The sequence below is a fragment of the Ilyonectria robusta genome (genome assembly GCF_021365365.1).
Source record: "Ilyonectria robusta strain PMI_751 chromosome Unknown BGZ61scaffold_21, whole genome shotgun sequence".
NCBI lineage: Eukaryota > Fungi > Ascomycota > Sordariomycetes > Hypocreales > Nectriaceae > Ilyonectria > Ilyonectria robusta.
Window position 1 is genome coordinate 348,480 of NW_025764455.1, and position 18,798 is coordinate 367,277.

Here is an 18,798-nt window from a genome sequence, read left to right on the forward strand (position 1 = left end):
CAGGCCAGGCGTTGGGTCTCGACCAACAAAGCGGACTTATTACACTTTGCGATTGTGCGGCCACCGCGATTGCGGCTTTTCGTGCAGCCTGATCGGATTGTTCGTGTGGAATGTCGGGGTGCGCAGAGTGGGTGGTGTTGGGCGCCAATGTCTATAAAGCATGTTCAATCCGACGCTCATGAGAATCCATGTTCCCATCTTCTCTTCATCAGAATCATCATTTCAATTTATCTGTCTTCTTTCCTATTTCTTGCAATTCTTTGGTGATCTTGCGACCTAGTCAAGACAAAATCTTCCCCATCACACGATTTACCTTGACCTCACAACCAAGGCTGCGGTGCAGTACGCCAATTCGCCTTTTCGTTCCCTATAGAAACGAAACCAAAGGTTTGTGAATGATCCCACTTCATATAGTCTATTTAGAATGAAGTACTAACATCAGAGCCCAGTCAAGACATGCAACTTCATTCAATTGACTGGGATGAGGAGTGGCTTGAGAAAGGTAGGCCGTCCCATTTTCTCAAGTGTTTACTAACTCTTGTTAGGAGCCAGGGAGACCTTGGGTATGCCGGAGTGGGATGCCGCTGCGGCTGATCTTCTGAGATGCCCCGAGGGCACCGACTCTGACGTCCAATATCAGGCCCAAGACCAGGCGTCCATTTCGTTATTCGATCTCGGGTATACTCAATTCGGCACTTTGGGAAATAACCTTGTTCCTCTGTTTGGCAGTGACAGCTCTTCTCCTACCGATTTATACACTCCCGCCTCATCCGCCTCCTCCCTTGCCAATTCCAGCCGACGGACTTAGTTCGGGGTAGAGCCTGGTGGGTTTGGTCTTAATCATAAAGCCCTTGGGCGGACTGGATCTCCAGCGGAATTGAATATGGAGGGTAAAGCACTCTACCATATACGACATACATGAAGCTAGCTGACAGTTCGTAGAACATAGTGATCAAGGATATAAGAGATGCTGCGGGAGGTTGTTGAAAATAGGTCGGAATTTGAAGTGAGTATTGGATAAAAGAAGGCAATATGAACTATTCCAGTAACAAGAACCAGCAAGCACATGGTGCGTCATACACGGCCTCGCCCCTGCAAGGCCGGTGCAGGGTGCGACTATGGCGCCGCTTCGATGAAAGATCTCAACAGACATTATTGGTCCCACCACAAAGTCTGGGCGGAGGAGAATTCAATCCCCGATGAGAGGTGCAAATGCGACGCTTGTCATAAATCCTTTGCCAGAAAGGACCACAAGACAAGGCATCTGAGGAAATTTCCTGAGTGTCGAGAGAAATTAGGTCTCCCAACAGAGTAGCCTTACTTGTTTCGCCACTTAGAGATCGATCGGGTGTTGCGCTGATGTCCACCGTCGGGACTTTTGCCCTTATTTCCCTGCCATTTTCGTTTGGATTCAACGCTTGTTTTTTGCTGGTTATATTTACAGTCGCTTCTGAGTTGTGGAATCTGGTCTATTGGAGATTAATAAGTCTTCACAAGGATCTGAGTTTTTACTTTTTCATTTATTCAGCTCTCTATTTGCTTCAGTACAGTTACCAAATTGTTAACGTTAAGACCAATCCGTGCCAGTCTACTAGATGCTCCCAGGGTGCGTCTTACACATCATGGTTTCAATGCCATCTTCACATTTTCCTTCCACCTGTCAACCGCATCATTACCAAAAGTCATCAGGGGTTCGCTCGTCTTTCTTCTCTGTTTCGGGCTCCTCTTCCTGTTTGAGTGCCTTTCTCGGCGAGGTCAGTCGCTGACGGACGTACTCTGCCAGGATATCGGCATTGAGGGCCTTACTCTTTTTCAGGTCGCCCAGTCTGTCCGATGACGGATTCGATACAATGCTTCGGATGTTGGTCGAGCTGGGGATGTAAGCGGAGGCAATCTCTGCAGGTTTTGGGATGAAGCGGATCATAGTTCTGGGTTTCCGAAGTCTGCGACAGACCCAAATAGCAGCCAGGTTATCAACCGCCAGGGAAACAGCTTCTTCAATAACTGCTCAATAAATCATTAGCACTTATTAACGTTACATATCGGGGAGGAATCAATTCTTACCTTGACGTGACTTTCCACGCAACTTGGCTTCGATTTGACGCATAATCCGGCCGCGATCGATGTCAGGCTTCGTCCACGTCTCATAGCCAGGCAGTTGTCGAAGGGAGTTGGGGCAGAGGAAGTCGACAGGGCGAGAAACATTGCTGGTGAGGATGCTTTCGCAATTCCAATACTTAGGAGCCGGGGTACCCTGAACCCCAACGTTGTCGGGTCCTCCAAGAAGTGCAAACTTCAGCTCGATTCCGCGCTTTCTCAAGTTGCCGGTCAGCTCGGCTTGGAACTCGGGCCAGCTAGCCTCCGATCTGTCGTAGATCCAAGCCCAGTCAACTGGAACTCCCTCGCCACGCCAGAGATTGACGCGCTGCTCTCTGGAAAGAAGGAAGGGGTCTTGTTCTTTGCTGAGTTTTGCTTCAAGTCTCTCATCATCCGTCATGATGATGATTGCGCCGACGACATGGAGGTCTTCGCCCGCATTTCCGAAGACATGGCAGAGGAGATCGAGGTGTCCCTGGTGAGGTGGGTTGAAGGAACCCGGGAAGACGAGTATGCGATTCACTCCGCGAGAGCGGAGTAGTGGTGGGGATCGAGCATTTCCGTTGTTGAAAGGCCGATGCGTTGCCTTTGATGGGTCTTGTCCGCGGAAGTAAATGCTCTCCACATAATCACCCAATCGAAGAGACATCTTGATGATAGATTCGGTGGGATGTAGAGGCGTAGGTGTTTAGTGTGGAAGGAAGGAAATTTGTCTTTTCGGGGCCGAAACATGGAGGGTGAAGTAGTCGCCGCCCGTGATTCCTGCTCCTTGAACTGAGAAAGATGTGATAGCGGACAGTTGCAGTGATTCATTGTACGACGGGAACAGTGGACGATGTCACAAAGAGGAAGCCAAAATGCAATGTCTACAGAACAACATCAATGAGTGTTCGCGTTCGTTCCGTGAGAACAAGTGATCAGAGTTCAAATGCTACGTTAAATGAGGTTGAGGTCAAACCGGGGGTAGTCCAGGGTAGTTGGCGGCAGACGGAAGCATTAGAAGCCTGGTGGCGTAGAAGTTGATCGAGTTGAACACTGAGATCCCGATTGGGTCCTTCGAAGTCGGGATGATAGAGACCGGATTGAATCGTCTTGGATCCTCTTGCATATCATATTGGTCTAGAGTTCCGGAGAGCCGTGATTAGAGGTCGACGAATGTGGGGATTTTGGGGTCACAGTTGCAGCAATTTAGGTGTTCCCAGCGGAGTAATTACAGCATGTGGTTGGTGGGTCGGCCTGTGCAAGGAAGATGCCAAAAAATCCAGGCACAAAGCGGTTCCTTTTTTAGTTTTTAGTAAGGAAGATGGAACAGGGGTCCAGCTAAGCACAAACAAAACCAGCCAAGCTCCCATTTGTCCAGCTGCCGGTTTGTTTGGGCTTGTGCCACAGGACAACGGGAGATGAACGCAACCGTCAGCCACCATATGTCACGCTCAGCTCGCGGAAGGGAGAAGAAGCAAAAGAAACAGGGTCACATATTTCGCAGCACGGTGTATTTCTACGTAGGTACGGGTACAGTCACAAGCCCTCGTGCTACAGGTAGGCCGTCGGCATCGCGTAACCGTCAGATTGCTCCCGAAATAGAGCTGCGCACGGAAAGGCGACCTTGATACCGATGTACCGACATTTCAGACCAGTTCTTTGCTGGGTCGCGACTTTGCGAGGTACCTGACGTCGACAGGGATGGTTGGCAGTGGGGCTGTATGCACGCTGGATCGCGGTGGCCTCACCGCCAGGGCAAAGCGGAGCGACGACGATGGCACGGGCAATCGGAAGAACGATGACCAGGAATCATGCTGCCGGCAGAAGAAGTAAGCCCCGATGGCGGTGAAAAGCACTGAGCGGATGGCACCTTGCTCCGCTCGTCTCGCCGCACGAGAGTAGGGCACGGAGACCTGGACCGACCGGATTGGCGTACCGTTCGTGCTCGCACACGTGAAATCCCCAAAAAGAGACAGTATGGGGTAATGGTCGCAACGCGACTCGATGACGAACAAGACAGGCCTGGACGGAGCGACGGGGAAGCTGTGCTGGCCCTGGCGAGGAGGGTTCTGACCCATGCGCCCCATCCCGGATCGTCTGTGCACTAGGATGGATGGTCGCAGCGGGACGTTGTACTTGGGTTCGGATGCGGAAACGGACGAACACTTTTTTGTTGCGACAGCTGGCCAAGGTGCCGTGGATGGCACACGAAATATTCGTCTCCAGGCAGGACATGACTCGAAAGGATGGGACGCGCACATGACAGGTTCTATTCGTCACCATGACGCCCGAGGCCTTCGTGAGGGTGGTCTCGGCGAGCCAAGGCTTCGAGGCAAGCTTCTCGAACAAAGAAAGTACCTAGCGCTTCCGTGCATGGGCAGGCCCTGACCTTCGTTTGTATCCTCAGAGCGCGCTGCAGCGCGGCCGGGAAGCTCTCACACCCGCTCACGAGTGTGTCCCCCGTGTGCTGGGTTTGTCTCAGTCACTGGGATTGCTTGAAGACATGGGCGGAGGGGTGAAGCCGCTGTGGTTGCTGCTGCATTGGAGACTGGACGCGGGAACTTATCATGGCTTCGCTCATGGCTTCACCCATGTAAGGGCAGCTCAGGCTTTTCAGCTGGCGTTGCTTGTCGCGACAAGGCAGAGATCCCCTATGGTTGTCCGACACTGGCCACGGGACAACACCCGCCGTCCAAACATCAGGCTCGCACAACCAGCCATCCAGCAATCCTGTATCCCCAACCAGACAATCGGTGGACAGATTTATTTGTGGCATGCCCCCGAGCTAGGGCGGGCAGGGTCTCTGCTTGTCGTGTGTCACTGCTGCTGGGAGCCTGTCTGTCCCATCCATGTCTCACGGCCACTAGCGCCCACCGCCCCTCGCCATGTCGTGGCTCCGGCCAGCGATCCCTGCCTCCCATCCATTTGAGCTGGCTGCTGGGCGCGCGCGAGTTCTGGGAATTTCCACGGCCATGCCATCACGGGCTAGGCCGGCAACAGGGTGCAGTGCGTGCAGCAGTCCCGGGACAGGCGTAACAGGAACCAGACCTATTGGGCCTGGTGCTGTGTCCTGGTCACGCTCCGTTGCGTTGGACGCAGCTCCCCGGACGCAAGACCCGGGTGTCCAGGCTGCGGTCTATCTCTGTCGCGTTGTGTGTGTTTCTTTTTTGCATCTTCCCAAAAACATTGCGAGATTTCGTGGGTTCGGTTCATCAGTCTTGACATCGCCATCGCCATCGCTGGCGCCGATCCATGACTGCTCGTCCGTCGCGCGCTCGCTCGTCCCGCCGTTGTCCGCCAACAGCCAGCCACACACCGTCTGCCGCTTTGCCGCGGCCGCCCTGCGCATCTGCCGTCCGCCAGCCGTCCGGCCATCCATCGTTGACCCACGCTGTTGTGCCTTGCGTCCCCGTGTCCGTCGGCGTCGCATGGTGGGCTTGTTGAGAGGGCGGTCGACGCCTTCTGTTGCGTGAGGAGGGAACTTTGCGCTGCATTCATACCATACCGCGCTGTCGAGTACGGAGTACCCCTAGGTACTGTTGGCCAAGGTATTAGCTGGTGCTTGCTTTTCCACTTTGCCGCCTGCCGCCAGCTGCCGCCAGCTGCCGCCTGTTGCTCGCTGTAATAGCTTCCGGCCCGCTTCTGCGTCGTTCCGGCTTTGCTCCAGCCTCCCCCAGGTACCCCCGTACCTTACCTTAACCAGGGCAGCTTTACGCCGCCGAGTCCCCAACCCAACCTCACGACTCAGGCTATCTTAGCGGCTGCTCCACCCAAAAGTTGTTAGCGCGTTCTGGCGCTGGTGGTTGCTTGGATTTCCGGGGGGCCCTCGTCATCCAGTGCGTGCAGCAGTGCATCCACCGAACGGAATTTTCGAGCTAAAAACTCGGCGCCATGGATCCACGGCAGCCGCCCAAGCTTCCCTTCCAGCCGTCGCCCTACGCACGCTCTCCTTTCCCGCATCCTCCTCCGACATCATCATCAACACCATCCATCGCCGCCGCGTCCACCGCAAACGTCGCTCACAACGCTCACAACGGCGTCGTCGCCCCGAACTCGGCTGCCTACGCTTCGCCCTCGCCGTCGGCCCTCTCGACGCCGTCTCTCCCCGCGCACGCGTCCCAGTCCCACACCCAGTGCCTGAGCCCCAGCCGGAGCCCTGCGTATGCCGCCCATAACCCGCTCCAGCGTCGACCCTCCGATACCCCCTTCCATTCCTCGGCTGCACGCCCGTTCCAGCAAGACTCTGGCCACGCGCGCATCCAGAGCTCGTCCTCGCTTCCGTCGCTTCGAGACCTAAATCGCGCGATGCCGCCGCCAAACTCGCCTCCTCAACCGGGGGCGCCACTACCGCCTGGCCAGCAGTCGCACGGCATGATGGGCTACGGGCCTCCTCCGCCTAGAGCGCCTCCCGTGGCCGTCGGTCCTCCCATGTCGTTTCCCTCCGGTCGAGAGCTCCCGGCCTTGAACTCAATTGCGCGAACCAACAGCGGTGGCAGCACCATGTCGATATCAGCGATGCTGGGCGGTCCACCGCCGGCGCTTCGAGACTCGCAACCTCCCCCGTCGCACTACCCTCCTCACTCAGCGGCGCCTGGTTCGGGGCCAGCCTTTGCGCCTGCTATGCACGCCTCGCCTAGAATGCACTCGGCCGCCGCAGACTATCCTCCCTTCCGACGACCGCAAACGCCCGATCACCAGAGACCATACGATCCTCGAGCCTCGCCACAAGGCCACTACTCGACCCCCGAAGTCCAGCGTTATGGTACACCGTCGGCATATCATTCGCGCCATCACTCAAGCTCGGCCGACCCTGGCAGGTTGCCTTCCGGCCCGCCCCCCAGGCCGAGCAGTCAACCCAAGGCGTACCCAGGAATGCCTCCTAGGTCCATGGAGATGGTTCGAGGTCCCGGTCCTGACGAAGGTTATGGACGGCGGGATGAGATGGGCCGTCCCGCGCCCGGCCCCCCAGTGGATTACAACCCTGAGAGAACAGGTCTACGACCCTTCCCCTACGACGACCGGTACAGGGCAGAGCGCGAACGAGGAGAGGCAGAGCAACGGGAACGAGAAAGGAGGGATCGAGCTTACTCAGGTAGCGATTCAGGCCGGCACCCTATGCACCACGAATATGGTCATCGCGAACCTCCAAGGAACCCGCCCCAGTATGGCCGTCCACCTGACGCGCGCGACCCCCGCGACATTCGCGACCCACGAGATCCCAGAGACCCACGAGATCCTCGAGACCTGCGGGATCCTCGAGACCAGCGAGACCCTCGAGACCAGCGAGACCCTCGAGATCCTAGAGATCCTAGAGACCCCCGAGATCCTCGAGACCCGCGAGATCCGCGAGATGCTTGGGGACGCCAGGGACCTGATCCAACTTACAGAGCACCCATGGATCATCAGCGACCACACCCAGAATACCCTCCTGCCACCGGGCCGTATCCACCTCACGGACCTGCTTACCAAACTGCGCCCCCCGATCGATACCCCCCAGTATCCCATTCTCAACCTTTGCAGAATCCGCCTGCCGCTCCTCCGCATCCCTATGACTCCCCCGATCGACTTCGAGTAAGCCTGATCCATCCGCTGCAACAACAGCAGCAGCAACAGCAACAGCAACAGCAGCAGCAACAACATCAACAACAACAGCATCAACAACCTCAACCCCCCCAACACCGACAGCGCCCGAGTGAGGAAGCACCACCACCACCGTCAATCGCGTATAATGGGGCTCAAGGCCCGGCCCAGTTCGAACCCCCTCGACATCGAAATGAAGACCCCTCGGCACCCAACGGCCACCAACGGAACCTGCTGGCCATTCAGGAGATGAACCGCAAGGGCCGGATCTCTCCACTTCCTCAAGCGGTGCAAGGCGCACAATTGCAGCAACCTGGACCGGCCGGTGAACCTGGAATTAAGAGCGAGTTCGGTCGAATGTTTGCTGGTATTGGAAATGGACTCATGGGTGTGTCGGGCCCGATCTCAGCTGGCGCCACCATGCCGTTTACGAACGCGTCGCTTGCGAAGCGGGAGGATGCGGATACCACGACGCCCGATTCAGGCACAGAGATTGTTGGAAAACCCGCCAAAGGTAGGAGGAGGAAGCTGAAGGAAGAAGACAAGGCGGATGATGACAGTAGTGGGAGGCTCACACCCACGGGTCGGACAAAGAGGCCCAAGACGCACTCCCATCACCATCATCACTAGTATGTGGAAAATTCTCGTTACTTAGATTATACTTTACTGACTGGTCTTAGTCGTGTCCCCCACCATCATCACCACCCCGAGGGGTCTGCCCCAGCTGGAGGAGCTACGCCATTCAATAACCAGAAGGGAGGGGCGCCTGGGGGACCTTCACCTACCGACAAGAATGTCGGTGTTCCTCACCATCATCATGGGCCCCGGCCAGGGCATCCACATGCCGCCGCTGCAAAGCCTGCGCAAAACGCCGCGCCAGTCATCCCCCCGAAGCCCAGGACGATTGTAACCTCCAAGGCAGTGCTCGATTCTGTGGCTACCCGTCCTCGTCACCATTTGGGAGATTTCATTTACGAGCCGGGGCTCAAGGCCGGCAGGCTAATCCCTAGCACCTCCACTCATCGATCATTTGCTTCCAACCCCAAGCCTCTGCCATGGGACATGATCAAGGACAAGGAAAACTGCACTTTAACAATCAAGGTCGCGCGCATCCACCTGTCTCCCGTATCCCGCGAGGAAATCACTTCTCGCGGCTTCCTCTGGGGAACCGACGTGTACACGGATGACTCTGATGTGGTGGCTGCTTGTATACACAGTGGATGGATCAAGGGCGAGTGGACTGAGGACGTGGACAGTTCACTATTGGACCTCGACCAGGGAACGACGGAAGGCAAACGACGCAAGAATAAGAACCTGGCCGCCACTGTTGACCTGGAATCCGAGGGCCTTATCACATCAGCACCGGCTGGTGGCCCTATGTCGATCCCCCCTCAGCGCGACTTGCACATCAACATTTTGATCCTCCCGCGACTTCTTAGGTACTCGGCGTCAACGCGGTACGGAATTTCGAGTCGAGAATTCGGCGGAGAGTACGGTACTCGCCACACGGTCCACGACGGAATCAGCTACATGATCAACAGTGTGCGATGGGTTGAGAATGGAGCGCAACCGCAGGCTAGGCTCCGCGGTAAAGCCCGAAGAGAACGCATGCGCAAGGCTATGTGGGAAGTCAAGGGAAGTCTGGAGAATATCAGCGGCCAGGAGCGCGAAAAGGAGAAGGAGCGAATCGGACGTCTGAGAGGCGAGATATCCGGCAGCTGGTGGACGAAAGACCGCGAAGGAAGCGAACAAAAGAACAGCAGCGGCGAACAGGGTCCCTCGAGCGAAGGGGACAAGGAAAACCGGTCAGCGGATGCGGACCCAAAGTCACCACTCACGAAGGAGATCAACGAGGTACAGGACAAGGACGTTCAAATGGCGGACACGGACACGCCCGAGGAGACCGGGAAGGGAGACCAGTGATCTGGCTCATTGCAAAAACGGGTTGGTTGGACTCGAGGCGTTTACTCCGAGAATGCATTGCGGCGGTCGGGGTTGACGAGGGTTCTTGTAAGATTAGAGAATACCCATTTGATCTCATGATAGGACATTATTAATCGGAGCCGTGTGGCCCAACACTTGAACCTAATCCTGAAAGAGGCCATGTCTCATCTATTGCACCGTTTCTTATCGTACATATTCGTAGCCTTTTCTGCATGTCTTAGGGATGTGAGTCGCACCCCGTTTTTCGACTTCGGTTCCCCCGATGAGCGAGCCCTTGACTCAGAAATCCGTCACTCGTCCATTGTAGCTCCAATCGCCCTTGTCGCCCCACCGCAGCGGCTCATTCTTGGGCCCGCCGACCTCGCCGGTCTTGGGGTTGACGTCGCCCTCGAACTCCGGGGGCGCGCCGCGGAACAGGCCGGGGTTGACGTCGGTGACCTCAGGGGCGGACGCGGCAGCGGTGGCATCCGGCGATGCGGCGTCGGCTTCGGGCTGGAAGGCGGAGGACACGGCGGCGGCGCGCTGCAGGCGCTCGAACTCGGCCTGCTCGCTGGCGGGGAGCTTCGGCGGCGCGGGGCGCGAGCCGAAGCCGGAGGCGAGGCGGATGGCGGAGGGTGCGCTGGGGCGGAGGAGCGCGCGGAGGTTGGGGGCGAGGAGGCGCGACATGGTTGCTGGTGTTGGCGTGGTGGGAAGTGAGGGCTGCGGCGGAACCGGCGGGTGGTGATGATTTCGGATGGGTTGGAGGTGTGACGCAGATGCCACTAGCAACCTCGGCCCGTCTCGCCTCCGAGCTCCTCCGCGCTCCGGCTTCCGGGGTGGGGGTTCATGTCTGGTACGTACCGGGGGATCAGCGAGCGGCCATCTTACGGAGTGCCATCCTTCTTGATGAAGCTGGTCAATGGGTGGCTGTCTAGCAGTTGATCGCCGCAACTTTAAATCACCACCAATGCCAAGGCTACGCCCTGAAAGCGCCAACCCAGCACTAAACAGACGACAATTGCTCTGGCGATGGCTTCCGCGACCAGTCGTTGACGCCCGCTACAAGCATGTTCCTCGCAGGGAAGATGCACAGTTGCCTGGACACGCTCATACCGGGGGGAACCCTTGTCTCGGTCGCTAGATTCGTCGAGCGGCGCCGCACGTGGGGATGTAACGGCGATGGTGTTGGAGCTGGGCCGCAGAGTCTCGTCTCAGGGCCTTGGCCGTCGGACAACGTGGTGCGAGGTCTCCAAGATGCGAATGAGTGCTGCCGACCCACGGCCTGTGGCGTTTTTACAGACTGCGTTGTCGCGGACAGCTTGGTCGTCGAGATTGCCTGCTTGGGAAACTCGGTGTCGAAGCAGCCATGACGAATCGCCACATCCGCGCCATGTGCACCGGATTCTGCAACGCTGGGCCTGCGATTGACTTTCGCTGCGTGTTTCACCCGCCGGCGAGCCATCTGCACAGAAATCGGCAACGTTGCTTGTTCCTGGTCCGTGGGCGTACAGATGTGGTGCAATGCTGCACCTAGGAAACTCGGAATATATTCGCCTTGATTGTGTGGCAATCCGCCCAACCATGGTCGACGATATGGTAAATACCATCAACGGGCGTGAATGAGAAATAATACCAGAGAGCTAGAAAAAGAATATGCAGCTCCAAGGCTGGTTGTCCAAATATTTCCTAGGCTAAGCTGAGCGGCCGTTTCGTACGTCGTCGCCTCGTGGCCGATCTGGTGCGTGTCATTGGCCCACGGCGCATCCCAGCCAAGAGGCTGAGGGTCATCTTGATAGAATGGGACCAGCGCGGCACAACAGAAATGGCGTTTCGTACCCGCAGCAAGCAACGGGACTCGGCTGTGAACCTTCTCGGGTGGTTCTGCCGCAGTTGCTCTGTGTCATGGCGCTTCGCATTTGTCTCCATCCTGGCTGATCGATATCCCCCTGCGCCTCCTCTCGGTCAAGAGTCGTGAGCCTCGACGCCTCTAGTTGCAAACCTACGCTAAAGACTGGGATCCTTGACTTCAACTTCTCCCCTGGCCCGTCGAATCAGAGCATCGCCACGGTGCACATTCGCGTTGCTCACTCGCTGCACCGTCCATCCAGGAACCGCCTCGACCACCCGTTGCGTGGCCCCCTGGCCTGGCGCAGTGACGCTCATGGAAGCGACGGAACCCATCTAGGACCTTAACCGCTCCACTGGGTCTTTGATCGAAGCCCAGCTATTAGTCAAATAGTCGTCCACGAGCTCCGTCGCCTGCCACTCGCCCTGACCCTGCGCATGTTGCAACGTGCTTCCGGCTGAGCTTAGGCCACTGCATATTATAAGATCCCGCCCACTCCCGCCCACACCCGCCTTGACAGCGTCATCCTGGCCCTCCATCAGTGCATCACAGACCATCGTCGACCATGGATTGAGCGTCTGGGTCACGGAGTGGCCCTCTCACGGCTGTCCAGGCCAGATACCAAACTAAGACATCTCAACCACCTCTCAAACAGAGCTCTACCTACCTACATCGTTTATCCACCCCATTTGCGGGCTACTGAGCCTTTACAATGGCGGTACTCCATCAATATGACTACATCTTTGTCCTCACGGCCATCTTCGCCATCCTCGATGCCTGGAACATCGGTACGTCTTCGACGCCGGGATGCTTCGTCTGAAGCTGGACCGCAACTGACCCGTGACAGGCGCCAACGATGTCGCCAACTCCTTCGCCACCTCGGTTTCGTCGAGATCGCTGACCATGAAGCAAGCCATGCTTGTCGCCGCCGTCTGCGAGTTCTCTGGGAGCGCTACAGTCGGAGCCCGAGTGGCAGATACCATTCGGAACAAGATTGTCGAACCCCATCACTATGAGGACTCGCCCGGCGTCCTACTCCTCGCCATGATGTGCGCCATTATCGGATCGTCGCTCTTCCTGACCTTTGCGACGAGAAACGGCATGCCGGTGTCAACTACCCATTCTATCATCGGCGGTATCGTCGGGACAGCCACGGCATCTATCGGTATCGACAAGGTCAACTGGGGATGGAACGGTGTTTCGCAGGTGTTTGCCGCCTGGATTATCGCTCCTGGAATCGCAGGATGCCTTGGCGGCTTTCTATTCTTCATCACCAAACGCTTCGTCCTTACTCGGCAGCGTGCTGTGATGCGCTCCTTTTACTCCATCCCTTTCTACACCTTTCTTACCGTTTCCGCTTTGACTAGTACGTCTTCTTGTTCCTATTATGGTGGCTACAATACTAACTGGACCCAGTGCTCATTTGTTGGAAGGGTATTCAAGGAGTCGACCTCCCCACTCATGAAGTCCTCATCGCCATATTCACTACAGCCTCTGGCGTCGTTATTCTCCAGGGCTTATTTCTAATGCCCTTTCTGTGGACTAGGATCATAAAGGAGGACTGGACCTTGAAGTGGTACCACATTTTCCAAGGGCCGCTGCTGTTATGGCGTTCAATCCCGCCCCCTACGCCCGTCGGCTTCTCGAAACACCGCATCAAGGACTACTATCGAGGGCACCTTACACGCGAGGAGCTCGACTACGTACGCGCATCCGAAAATCTACTCGCTTCGGTCCAGACGGATAACGGCGAGCCGCCGAATCTCGACAAGGACGACGTATGGATCCTTCCTCCCCCGGCTCAATCTCCTCCGGCGACTCCCCGTCCTCGCTCAGAGGCGCGATCCTCCTCCGAGTTCATCCCCCCTCGCCCTGACGGCCCATGGAACCGCCCGCAGGTGCTCGCCTGGAAGGTCAACCGCGTCATGCTCCGGGGCATCGAGAAAGACGTCATCAGCATGCAGAAGCGCAATGCGGTGCTCAAATGGGACCTCGAGGACATGCATGCGCGAGCGGCTCACTACGACAACCGTGCCGAGTACATGTATTCGGCGCTCCAGATTCTCACTGCCGCCACGGCTTCATTCACCCACGGCGCCAATGATGTCGGAAACGCGATCTCTCCATTTACAACCGCCTACGAAGTGTGGTCCTCGGGCAAGATCTCCGAGTCGGTCGAAGTACCCATCTGGATCTTGTGCGTGGGTGGCGCATCTATCGTGCTCGGACTTCTTACCTATGGCTACCACGTCATGCGCACGCTGGGAAACCGGCTCACCCTGATTTCACCTAGCAGAGGATTCTGCATGGAACTTGCGAGTGCCCTTACCGTGGTTGCGGCGACGAGGCTTCAACTTCCCATCTCCACGACCCAGTGCATCACGGGCGCCACGGTTGGCGTGGGTCTAGCGAATGGGGACTGGAGGTGTATCAACCCCAAGCTTGTGGCTTGGATATATATGGGATGGATCATCACGGTCCCAGTGACGGCTCTGTTGTCTGGCTGTCTCATGGGACTCATCTTGAACGCACCGAGATGGGAGACGTGATGGTCCTCAACAAAGCTTAGCGAGCCTGGGTCGACGATATAGAACCGCTCGTGTGGAATTCTTATTTGTACAAATTTTGCTTTAGACTTGGGTAGCTTGGCGTTGGGAGAAGTGGGAAAGGGATGGGTCAACCGGCAGAGCGCCTCGGGGGTCTGATATTTGATATACCTCTTAGGCGTTGAACCGTATTTAGGCGGAACTCTTCAAGACGAAGAGAATGGATGCAAAGTATTTAGATGCTACAAATATATTATTTTTTAATGTCTTGCCCTCCTAGCCACGTGTAAGCGATATGATCTGAGATGTCAAGTTAGGAGAAACGTGACGTGTACTCGGGAGTGGAGAGCCCATCGGATATCGACATTGCGCAATTTCCTATCAGGGAATGGCTCGGCAAAGACGGCAGGCTGTTTTGACTTTGCTTCTAGAATCCTTGAATTGAGCAGGTATTATGAGAAAATTACAGGCTGGAGACTGGAGAGTAGTGAATAGTGGAATGTCTTGGTTAGTAGGTAGGACTTGATGTATCACGCAAACCATGAAAGTTCAGGACGGGAGTTGATATTGCAGTTGAGAAACATGATATCTTGAGGTCATGACTTGAAAAACAAGCATGGGCACGGTTACGCCATTCACCATGGTCGCTTAGTTTCATGTGAGCGGGCCAAGCTGTCATGATGGCAGATCTGAGGTTAGTCGAAGTGGACGATCCGGATCAACATGGTAACACACAGGGGTGTTTGTCCGTTGGAACAGGCTGGCCAGGTAAAACCAGCCTCACAACGCCAGACAGTCTTTCGACAGAATCGTATGCTTCCGGTGACTCCTTTCCACTCGCGCCAGCGCCCTGCAAATCTTGACAAGCGCCCGGCTCGCAGCTCTCTGGCGCCGGCTGTGGAGGCCATCACCGCATCGCACCCCTGTTGCGCAGAGACCTGAGACGGCCGCGAAATTTCGCAGGACTAAGAGAGAGCCTTGGAATCCCGGGATCTGCGCTGCGACTGACGGACGGTATTTCCCCGGCCGGGGGATCCGAGCCGAGTTTTCGTCCCGTCTTTGAGGGAGTGAGCTCACTGCTATCAAGACTCCACCGCGGGTTGTCGTCGACGAGAGTTATATCAACGCCGGCGCTCCCAGAGTTGCGGCTTTTGGCTCTCAACACTATGCCCTTTCGTTGGTAGTTTATGTGTATCCGTTCTTTTCAGTGCGCATCTTTTTCGTCCGTCTTTCTTTAAATTTTTTTTTGGTTTCGCCCAGTCCACTCCTTTTACAAACATGTACAAATCAGCTCTCCTCGGCCTGCTGGCGTCGAGCTCCGTCTCGGCCCAGCTGCACAGCCTGGCGCTGGACGCCGGGCTCCTGTACTTCGGCACCACGGTCGACAACGGATATATCAGCGACGAGCCCTACATGGCCATCGTCAACGATGTCGAAGAGTTTGGCCAGCTGGTTCCTGAGAACGGCCAGAAGTGGGATGCCACCGAGCCCACCCAGAACACCTTCTCTTACACCAAGGCCGATGTCGTTCCCGACCTGGCTGCGACTAACGGCCAGATCTTGCGATGTCACGCTCTGACCTGGTACAGCCAGTTGCCCAGCTGGGGTAAGCATTTAATATGACATATGTGACATGATGGACTAACAGTATCTAGTCTCGAGTGGTGGATTCACGGCGGCCCAGCTCCAGAGCGTCATCGAGGCTCACATCTCCAACGTCGTCGGCCACTTCAAGGGCGACTGCTACGCATGGGACGTGGTCAACGAGGCCGCTGCTGACGACGGCACCTGGCGAAGCAGTGTCTTCTACGACACCATGGGCACCGACTTCCTCGCCGTGTCCTTCAACGCCGCCCATGAGGCCGACCCCAATGCCAAGTTGTAAGACATGCCCTTGAGATACACAACGTGATATATATATATATATACTTGTCACTAACACGCCGCAAGGTACTACAACGACTACAACCTCGAGTACAACGGCGCCAAGACCGACCGTGCTATCGAGATCGTCCAGATCATCCAAGACGCCGGTGCCCCCATCGACGGTGTCGGTTTCCAGGGCCACCTCATCGTCGGCTCAACCCCATCGCGCTCTTCGCTCGCCACCGCCCTCAAGCGCTTCACCGCGCTCGGCGTCGAGGTTGCCTACACGGAGCTCGACATCCGCCACGCCTCCATCCCGGCCTCGGACTCGGCGCTGATGACCCAGGCCAACGACTACGCCAACGTCGTCGGCTCGTGCCTGGACGTCGAGGGCTGCGTGGGCATCACGGTCTGGGGCTTCACCGACCGCTACAACTGGGTGCCCGCGACCTTTTCCGGCGCCGGCGAGGCTTGCATCTACGATGAGGACCTCAACAAGAAGCCCGCGTGGACGAGTATCTCGAGCCTGCTTGCTGCTGCCGCCACGGGCTCCAGCGCTCAGGAGACCTCCACCAGTGCCTCTGTCGTTGCTGAGACTACCATCGTGGCTACTACCGCCGCGGCTACCACTGCTACGAGCACCGTTGCCACCTCTGGGGAAGTCGTTTCATCCGCGGCCGCCGCTGAGACGACCGTCCCGGTTACCACTGCCGAGCCTCTCCCTACCACGACCGCCAGCCCTACTTTCGAGGAGATGGTCTCATCGTCGACTGTGCTTGAGTCTTCCAAGGCTCCTGTCTTCACCCCTGGCCCGGCTTTTACCCCCATCTACACTCCTCGTGTCAACGTTTCGACTCTTTGGACTTCATACTCCGTCAGGTCAAGCACCAGCCAGACTGGGTATTTCAACTTCTCTAGCCCGCACACCACGTTCCAAACCAGAACTACCGCCGTCGCTCCCGTCTCTGTCTCGTCCGTTACCTCTGTCTCCGAGTTCTCAGTCTCGTCCGTTGCCTCCGTCTCTGAGTTCTCAGTCTCGGCCGCTGCCTCTGCCTCCGAGCTCTCAGTCTCCGAGCCCTCAAGCTCTGAGCCGTCAGTCCCGCTCCCGACTTTGAGCCTGCCCACAAACCAGACCGTCATTACGACCGTTATCGAGGCCGCTGCTTCCACCCACGTCCCCGTTATCCGCCACTCCACCACCGCGTACACCGTCGCCCCGTGGAGCAACGGAACCATGACCACCATCGTCAATAGCGTCCCCTCCGGCACTGCGCCGTTGCCCACCGCTACGGAGACGGACGACTACGAGGGCGACGACGACTGCGAGGATGTCGAGCTGGTTGCTCACTACTACCAGTGCGGTGGCCGAAACTGGGAGGGCGCCACTGTGTGCGAGGAGCCCTACATCTGCGTGGAGATGAACGAGTATTACTCCCAGTGTGTTGAGAGCAACTAAACGTAATAGACTCAGGCATGGGTTGTACGGAAAGGAAATAGGTTAAGGGGGTTGGTATTCACTTGTACATATTCTCAACTATCACACATAGTTCCAGAGTTCTTTGCTTGACGCGCGAACTCGCCGGCCAAAGGCAGGATCCTAATTACCAATGAAATGACTCATAGAGCTGATGATCATTCAATCGTCAATGAATTGATTTCGTTCTGAATTACTGCAACTTCATCCCCTAGATTGGATCTGACCACAACTGTCAGCCAATCATTTACTGATAGATAGATCGCTCCGCTAATGGAAAACTCCGCCCCCTTCTTCTCCCCATCTTCCCTCGACCCTTGGAACACTTACTCGGGTTTCTCTTCCTTCTTGCGGTGCTGGTACATGACGTAGTCATACGTCAGGTCGGGGAGCCGCTTGAGCAGCTTCTTGAGAGCTTCGTCTTCTAGGAATTGCGACTTGCTGAAGAGCACGTCCACCACCAGGTCCCTCAGCCCCCGGTCTGAGTCGACCGTCATGGTGTAGGCGATTTCGCTGGCCTCGGCGAAGTTGTGTGGTGAGATGGTGCGCGGCACGAGAAAGGAGAAGCTGCGGTGTGCCATCTCTTTGAGTCCGGAGATCTGGTACTTTTCGGCGATGGCGTAGACCTTGGCGTGGAGGCAGAGGTACTCGTCTTGCAAGGCAATTGTCTCCTCACCTAGTTCCAATTAATTAGCTATGGTGTTGTTCGTGTACTTGGATTACGGGGCTGTCTACCGTAGGTCTCGATGTTCCATCCTTCTCCAAGTCTCTTCATCTGTGGTCGTTCGGCATCTGCTTCCACCCGGGGATAGCATCCCCTGTACAGATAGCAAATCATGGCGGAAACGGCCTCGGGGTCGTCATCTGGGAGATCTATCTCGCCATTTTGACCTTCCTAGATAACAATTAGTACATGAACATACCAGGCCGCGAAAGTGAGAAGGGTGTGACCTTGAATGGCCCATCGCATGCCTTTGCGAAGAATGGGGACCGCGTGCAGAGCAGGATCTTGTGAACATAGTACTCGTCGGTGCCGCACTTGATGAGGAGGTCGGAATACACGCCGCTCTCGGCCCTGCACATTGTTAACGCCAGAAATTAGAGAGTGGTTCATAAGACGACTTACGCGATGAGAGAAGCCTGGAGGGCCTTGGAGGTGGCTGTGTCAAGCTTCATTGTGGGCGAATTAATCAGTAAATGTAATATTTCTGGTCTGTAGAGTAAATGAGTTTCAGACGGTAGAAAAACGACTCTTTATAGAGGTCATACAGAGCAATGGGCCGTGTTGGTGAGGTATGGCATCGACTGCCCAAGACCCACCGGTACAACAACACGCCAATGTATACGCTAATGCAAACGACGGTAGACGTGGCCCGCTGTGTAAAGAGCCATATCCTGCCGGCAAGCAGAGGATCCATCGTGAAGGAATAGTGGCAAGGTTCTGCAAACCCGACGAGTGCCTAACTCCTCGGCGCTCTCACGAC

At 56.4% G+C, this 18,798-nt stretch overlaps 8 protein-coding genes across 8 annotated transcripts; 3 read left to right on the forward strand and 5 right to left on the reverse strand.

The window, feature by feature from the left end:
• Positions 1-1,587: 1,587 nt before the first annotated feature.
• Positions 1,588-3,227, reverse strand: BGZ61DRAFT_555327 (uncharacterized protein). The gene is made up of 2 exons (XM_046255616.1): positions 2,065-3,227; positions 1,588-2,004 (listed from the first exon to the last, which is right to left on the reverse strand). The coding sequence occupies exons 1-2, from the start codon at positions 2,744-2,746 to the stop codon at positions 1,673-1,675; spliced, it is 1,014 nt and encodes a 337-aa protein (XP_046099610.1). The 5' UTR covers positions 2,747-3,227; the 3' UTR covers positions 1,588-1,672.
• A 540-nt stretch (positions 3,228-3,767) lies between these two features.
• Positions 3,768-4,464, reverse strand: BGZ61DRAFT_458723 (uncharacterized protein). Its single transcript, XM_046246799.1, has one exon. The coding sequence runs from the start codon at positions 4,360-4,362 to the stop codon at positions 3,889-3,891; it is 474 nt and encodes a 157-aa protein (XP_046099611.1). The 5' UTR covers positions 4,363-4,464; the 3' UTR covers positions 3,768-3,888.
• Positions 4,465-5,970: 1,506 nt separating this feature from the next.
• On the forward strand, positions 5,971-9,582 carry BGZ61DRAFT_482307 (histone deacetylation protein Rxt3-domain-containing protein; the record flags this gene model as incomplete). Its single annotated transcript, XM_046249384.1, has 2 exons — positions 5,971-8,288; positions 8,340-9,582. 2 exons carry the CDS (start codon positions 5,971-5,973, stop codon positions 9,580-9,582), a joined length of 3,561 nt encoding a protein of 1,186 aa, XP_046099612.1.
• Positions 9,583-9,882: 300 nt separating this feature from the next.
• BGZ61DRAFT_361986 (uncharacterized protein) lies at positions 9,883-10,269 on the reverse strand (the record flags this gene model as incomplete). The annotated part of the gene is made up of 1 exon (XM_046241320.1): positions 9,883-10,269. One exon carries the CDS (start codon positions 10,267-10,269, stop codon positions 9,883-9,885), a length of 387 nt encoding a protein of 128 aa, XP_046099613.1.
• A 44-nt stretch (positions 10,270-10,313) lies between these two features.
• Positions 10,314-11,435, reverse strand: BGZ61DRAFT_458728 (uncharacterized protein). The gene has a single exon (XM_046246800.1). The coding sequence runs from the start codon at positions 11,042-11,044 to the stop codon at positions 10,586-10,588; it is 459 nt and encodes a 152-aa protein (XP_046099614.1). The 5' UTR covers positions 11,045-11,435; the 3' UTR covers positions 10,314-10,585.
• Positions 11,436-12,014: 579 nt separating this feature from the next.
• BGZ61DRAFT_427682 (phosphate transporter) lies at positions 12,015-14,124 on the forward strand. Its single transcript, XM_046243709.1, has 3 exons — positions 12,015-12,216; positions 12,276-12,794; positions 12,845-14,124. The coding sequence occupies exons 1-3, from the start codon at positions 12,141-12,143 to the stop codon at positions 13,975-13,977; spliced, it is 1,728 nt and encodes a 575-aa protein (XP_046099615.1). The 5' UTR covers positions 12,015-12,140; the 3' UTR covers positions 13,978-14,124.
• Positions 14,125-15,212: 1,088 nt separating this feature from the next.
• On the forward strand, positions 15,213-17,468 carry BGZ61DRAFT_555339 (glycoside hydrolase superfamily). The gene is made up of 3 exons (XM_046255617.1): positions 15,213-15,580; positions 15,630-15,855; positions 15,925-17,468. The coding sequence occupies exons 1-3, from the start codon at positions 15,253-15,255 to the stop codon at positions 17,294-17,296; spliced, it is 1,926 nt and encodes a 641-aa protein (XP_046099616.1). The 5' UTR covers positions 15,213-15,252; the 3' UTR covers positions 17,297-17,468.
• Positions 17,469-17,640: 172 nt separating this feature from the next.
• BGZ61DRAFT_482311 (uncharacterized protein) lies at positions 17,641-18,490 on the reverse strand (the record flags this gene model as incomplete). The annotated part of the gene is made up of 4 exons (XM_046249385.1): positions 17,641-17,990; positions 18,029-18,205; positions 18,238-18,389; positions 18,441-18,490. The coding sequence occupies 4 exons, from the start codon at positions 18,488-18,490 to the stop codon at positions 17,641-17,643; spliced, it is 729 nt and encodes a 242-aa protein (XP_046099617.1).
• Between the last annotated feature and the right edge of the window lie 308 nt (positions 18,491-18,798).

Bases quoted from the DNA above. Each gene is read 5' to 3' on its own strand.
- BGZ61DRAFT_458723 (XM_046246799.1), bottom strand. From the start codon at position 4,362: ATGGTGACGAATAGAACCTGTCATGTGCGCGTCCCATCCTTTCGAGTC.
- BGZ61DRAFT_555339 (XM_046255617.1), top strand. From the start codon at position 15,253: ATGTACAAATCAGCTCTCCTCGGCCTGCTGGCGTCGAGCTCCGTCTCG. The intron at 15,581-15,629 runs GTAAGCATTTAA...AACAGTATCTAG, and splicing joins CAGCCAGTTGCCCAGCTGGG to TCTCGAGTGGTGGATTCACG. The intron at 15,856-15,924 runs GTAAGACATGCC...ACACGCCGCAAG, and splicing joins GCCGACCCCAATGCCAAGTT to GTACTACAACGACTACAACC.
- BGZ61DRAFT_427682 (XM_046243709.1), top strand. From the start codon at position 12,141: ATGGCGGTACTCCATCAATATGACTACATCTTTGTCCTCACGGCCATC. The intron at 12,217-12,275 runs GTACGTCTTCGA...GACCCGTGACAG, and splicing joins CCTCGATGCCTGGAACATCG to GCGCCAACGATGTCGCCAAC. The intron at 12,795-12,844 runs GTACGTCTTCTT...AACTGGACCCAG, and splicing joins TACCGTTTCCGCTTTGACTA to TGCTCATTTGTTGGAAGGGT.
- BGZ61DRAFT_458728 (XM_046246800.1), bottom strand. From the start codon at position 11,044: ATGGCTCGCCGGCGGGTGAAACACGCAGCGAAAGTCAATCGCAGGCCC.
- BGZ61DRAFT_555327 (XM_046255616.1), bottom strand. From the start codon at position 2,746: ATGTCTCTTCGATTGGGTGATTATGTGGAGAGCATTTACTTCCGCGGA. The intron at 2,005-2,064 runs GTAAGAATTGAT...TTTATTGAGCAG, and splicing joins GCGTGGAAAGTCACGTCAAG to TTATTGAAGAAGCTGTTTCC.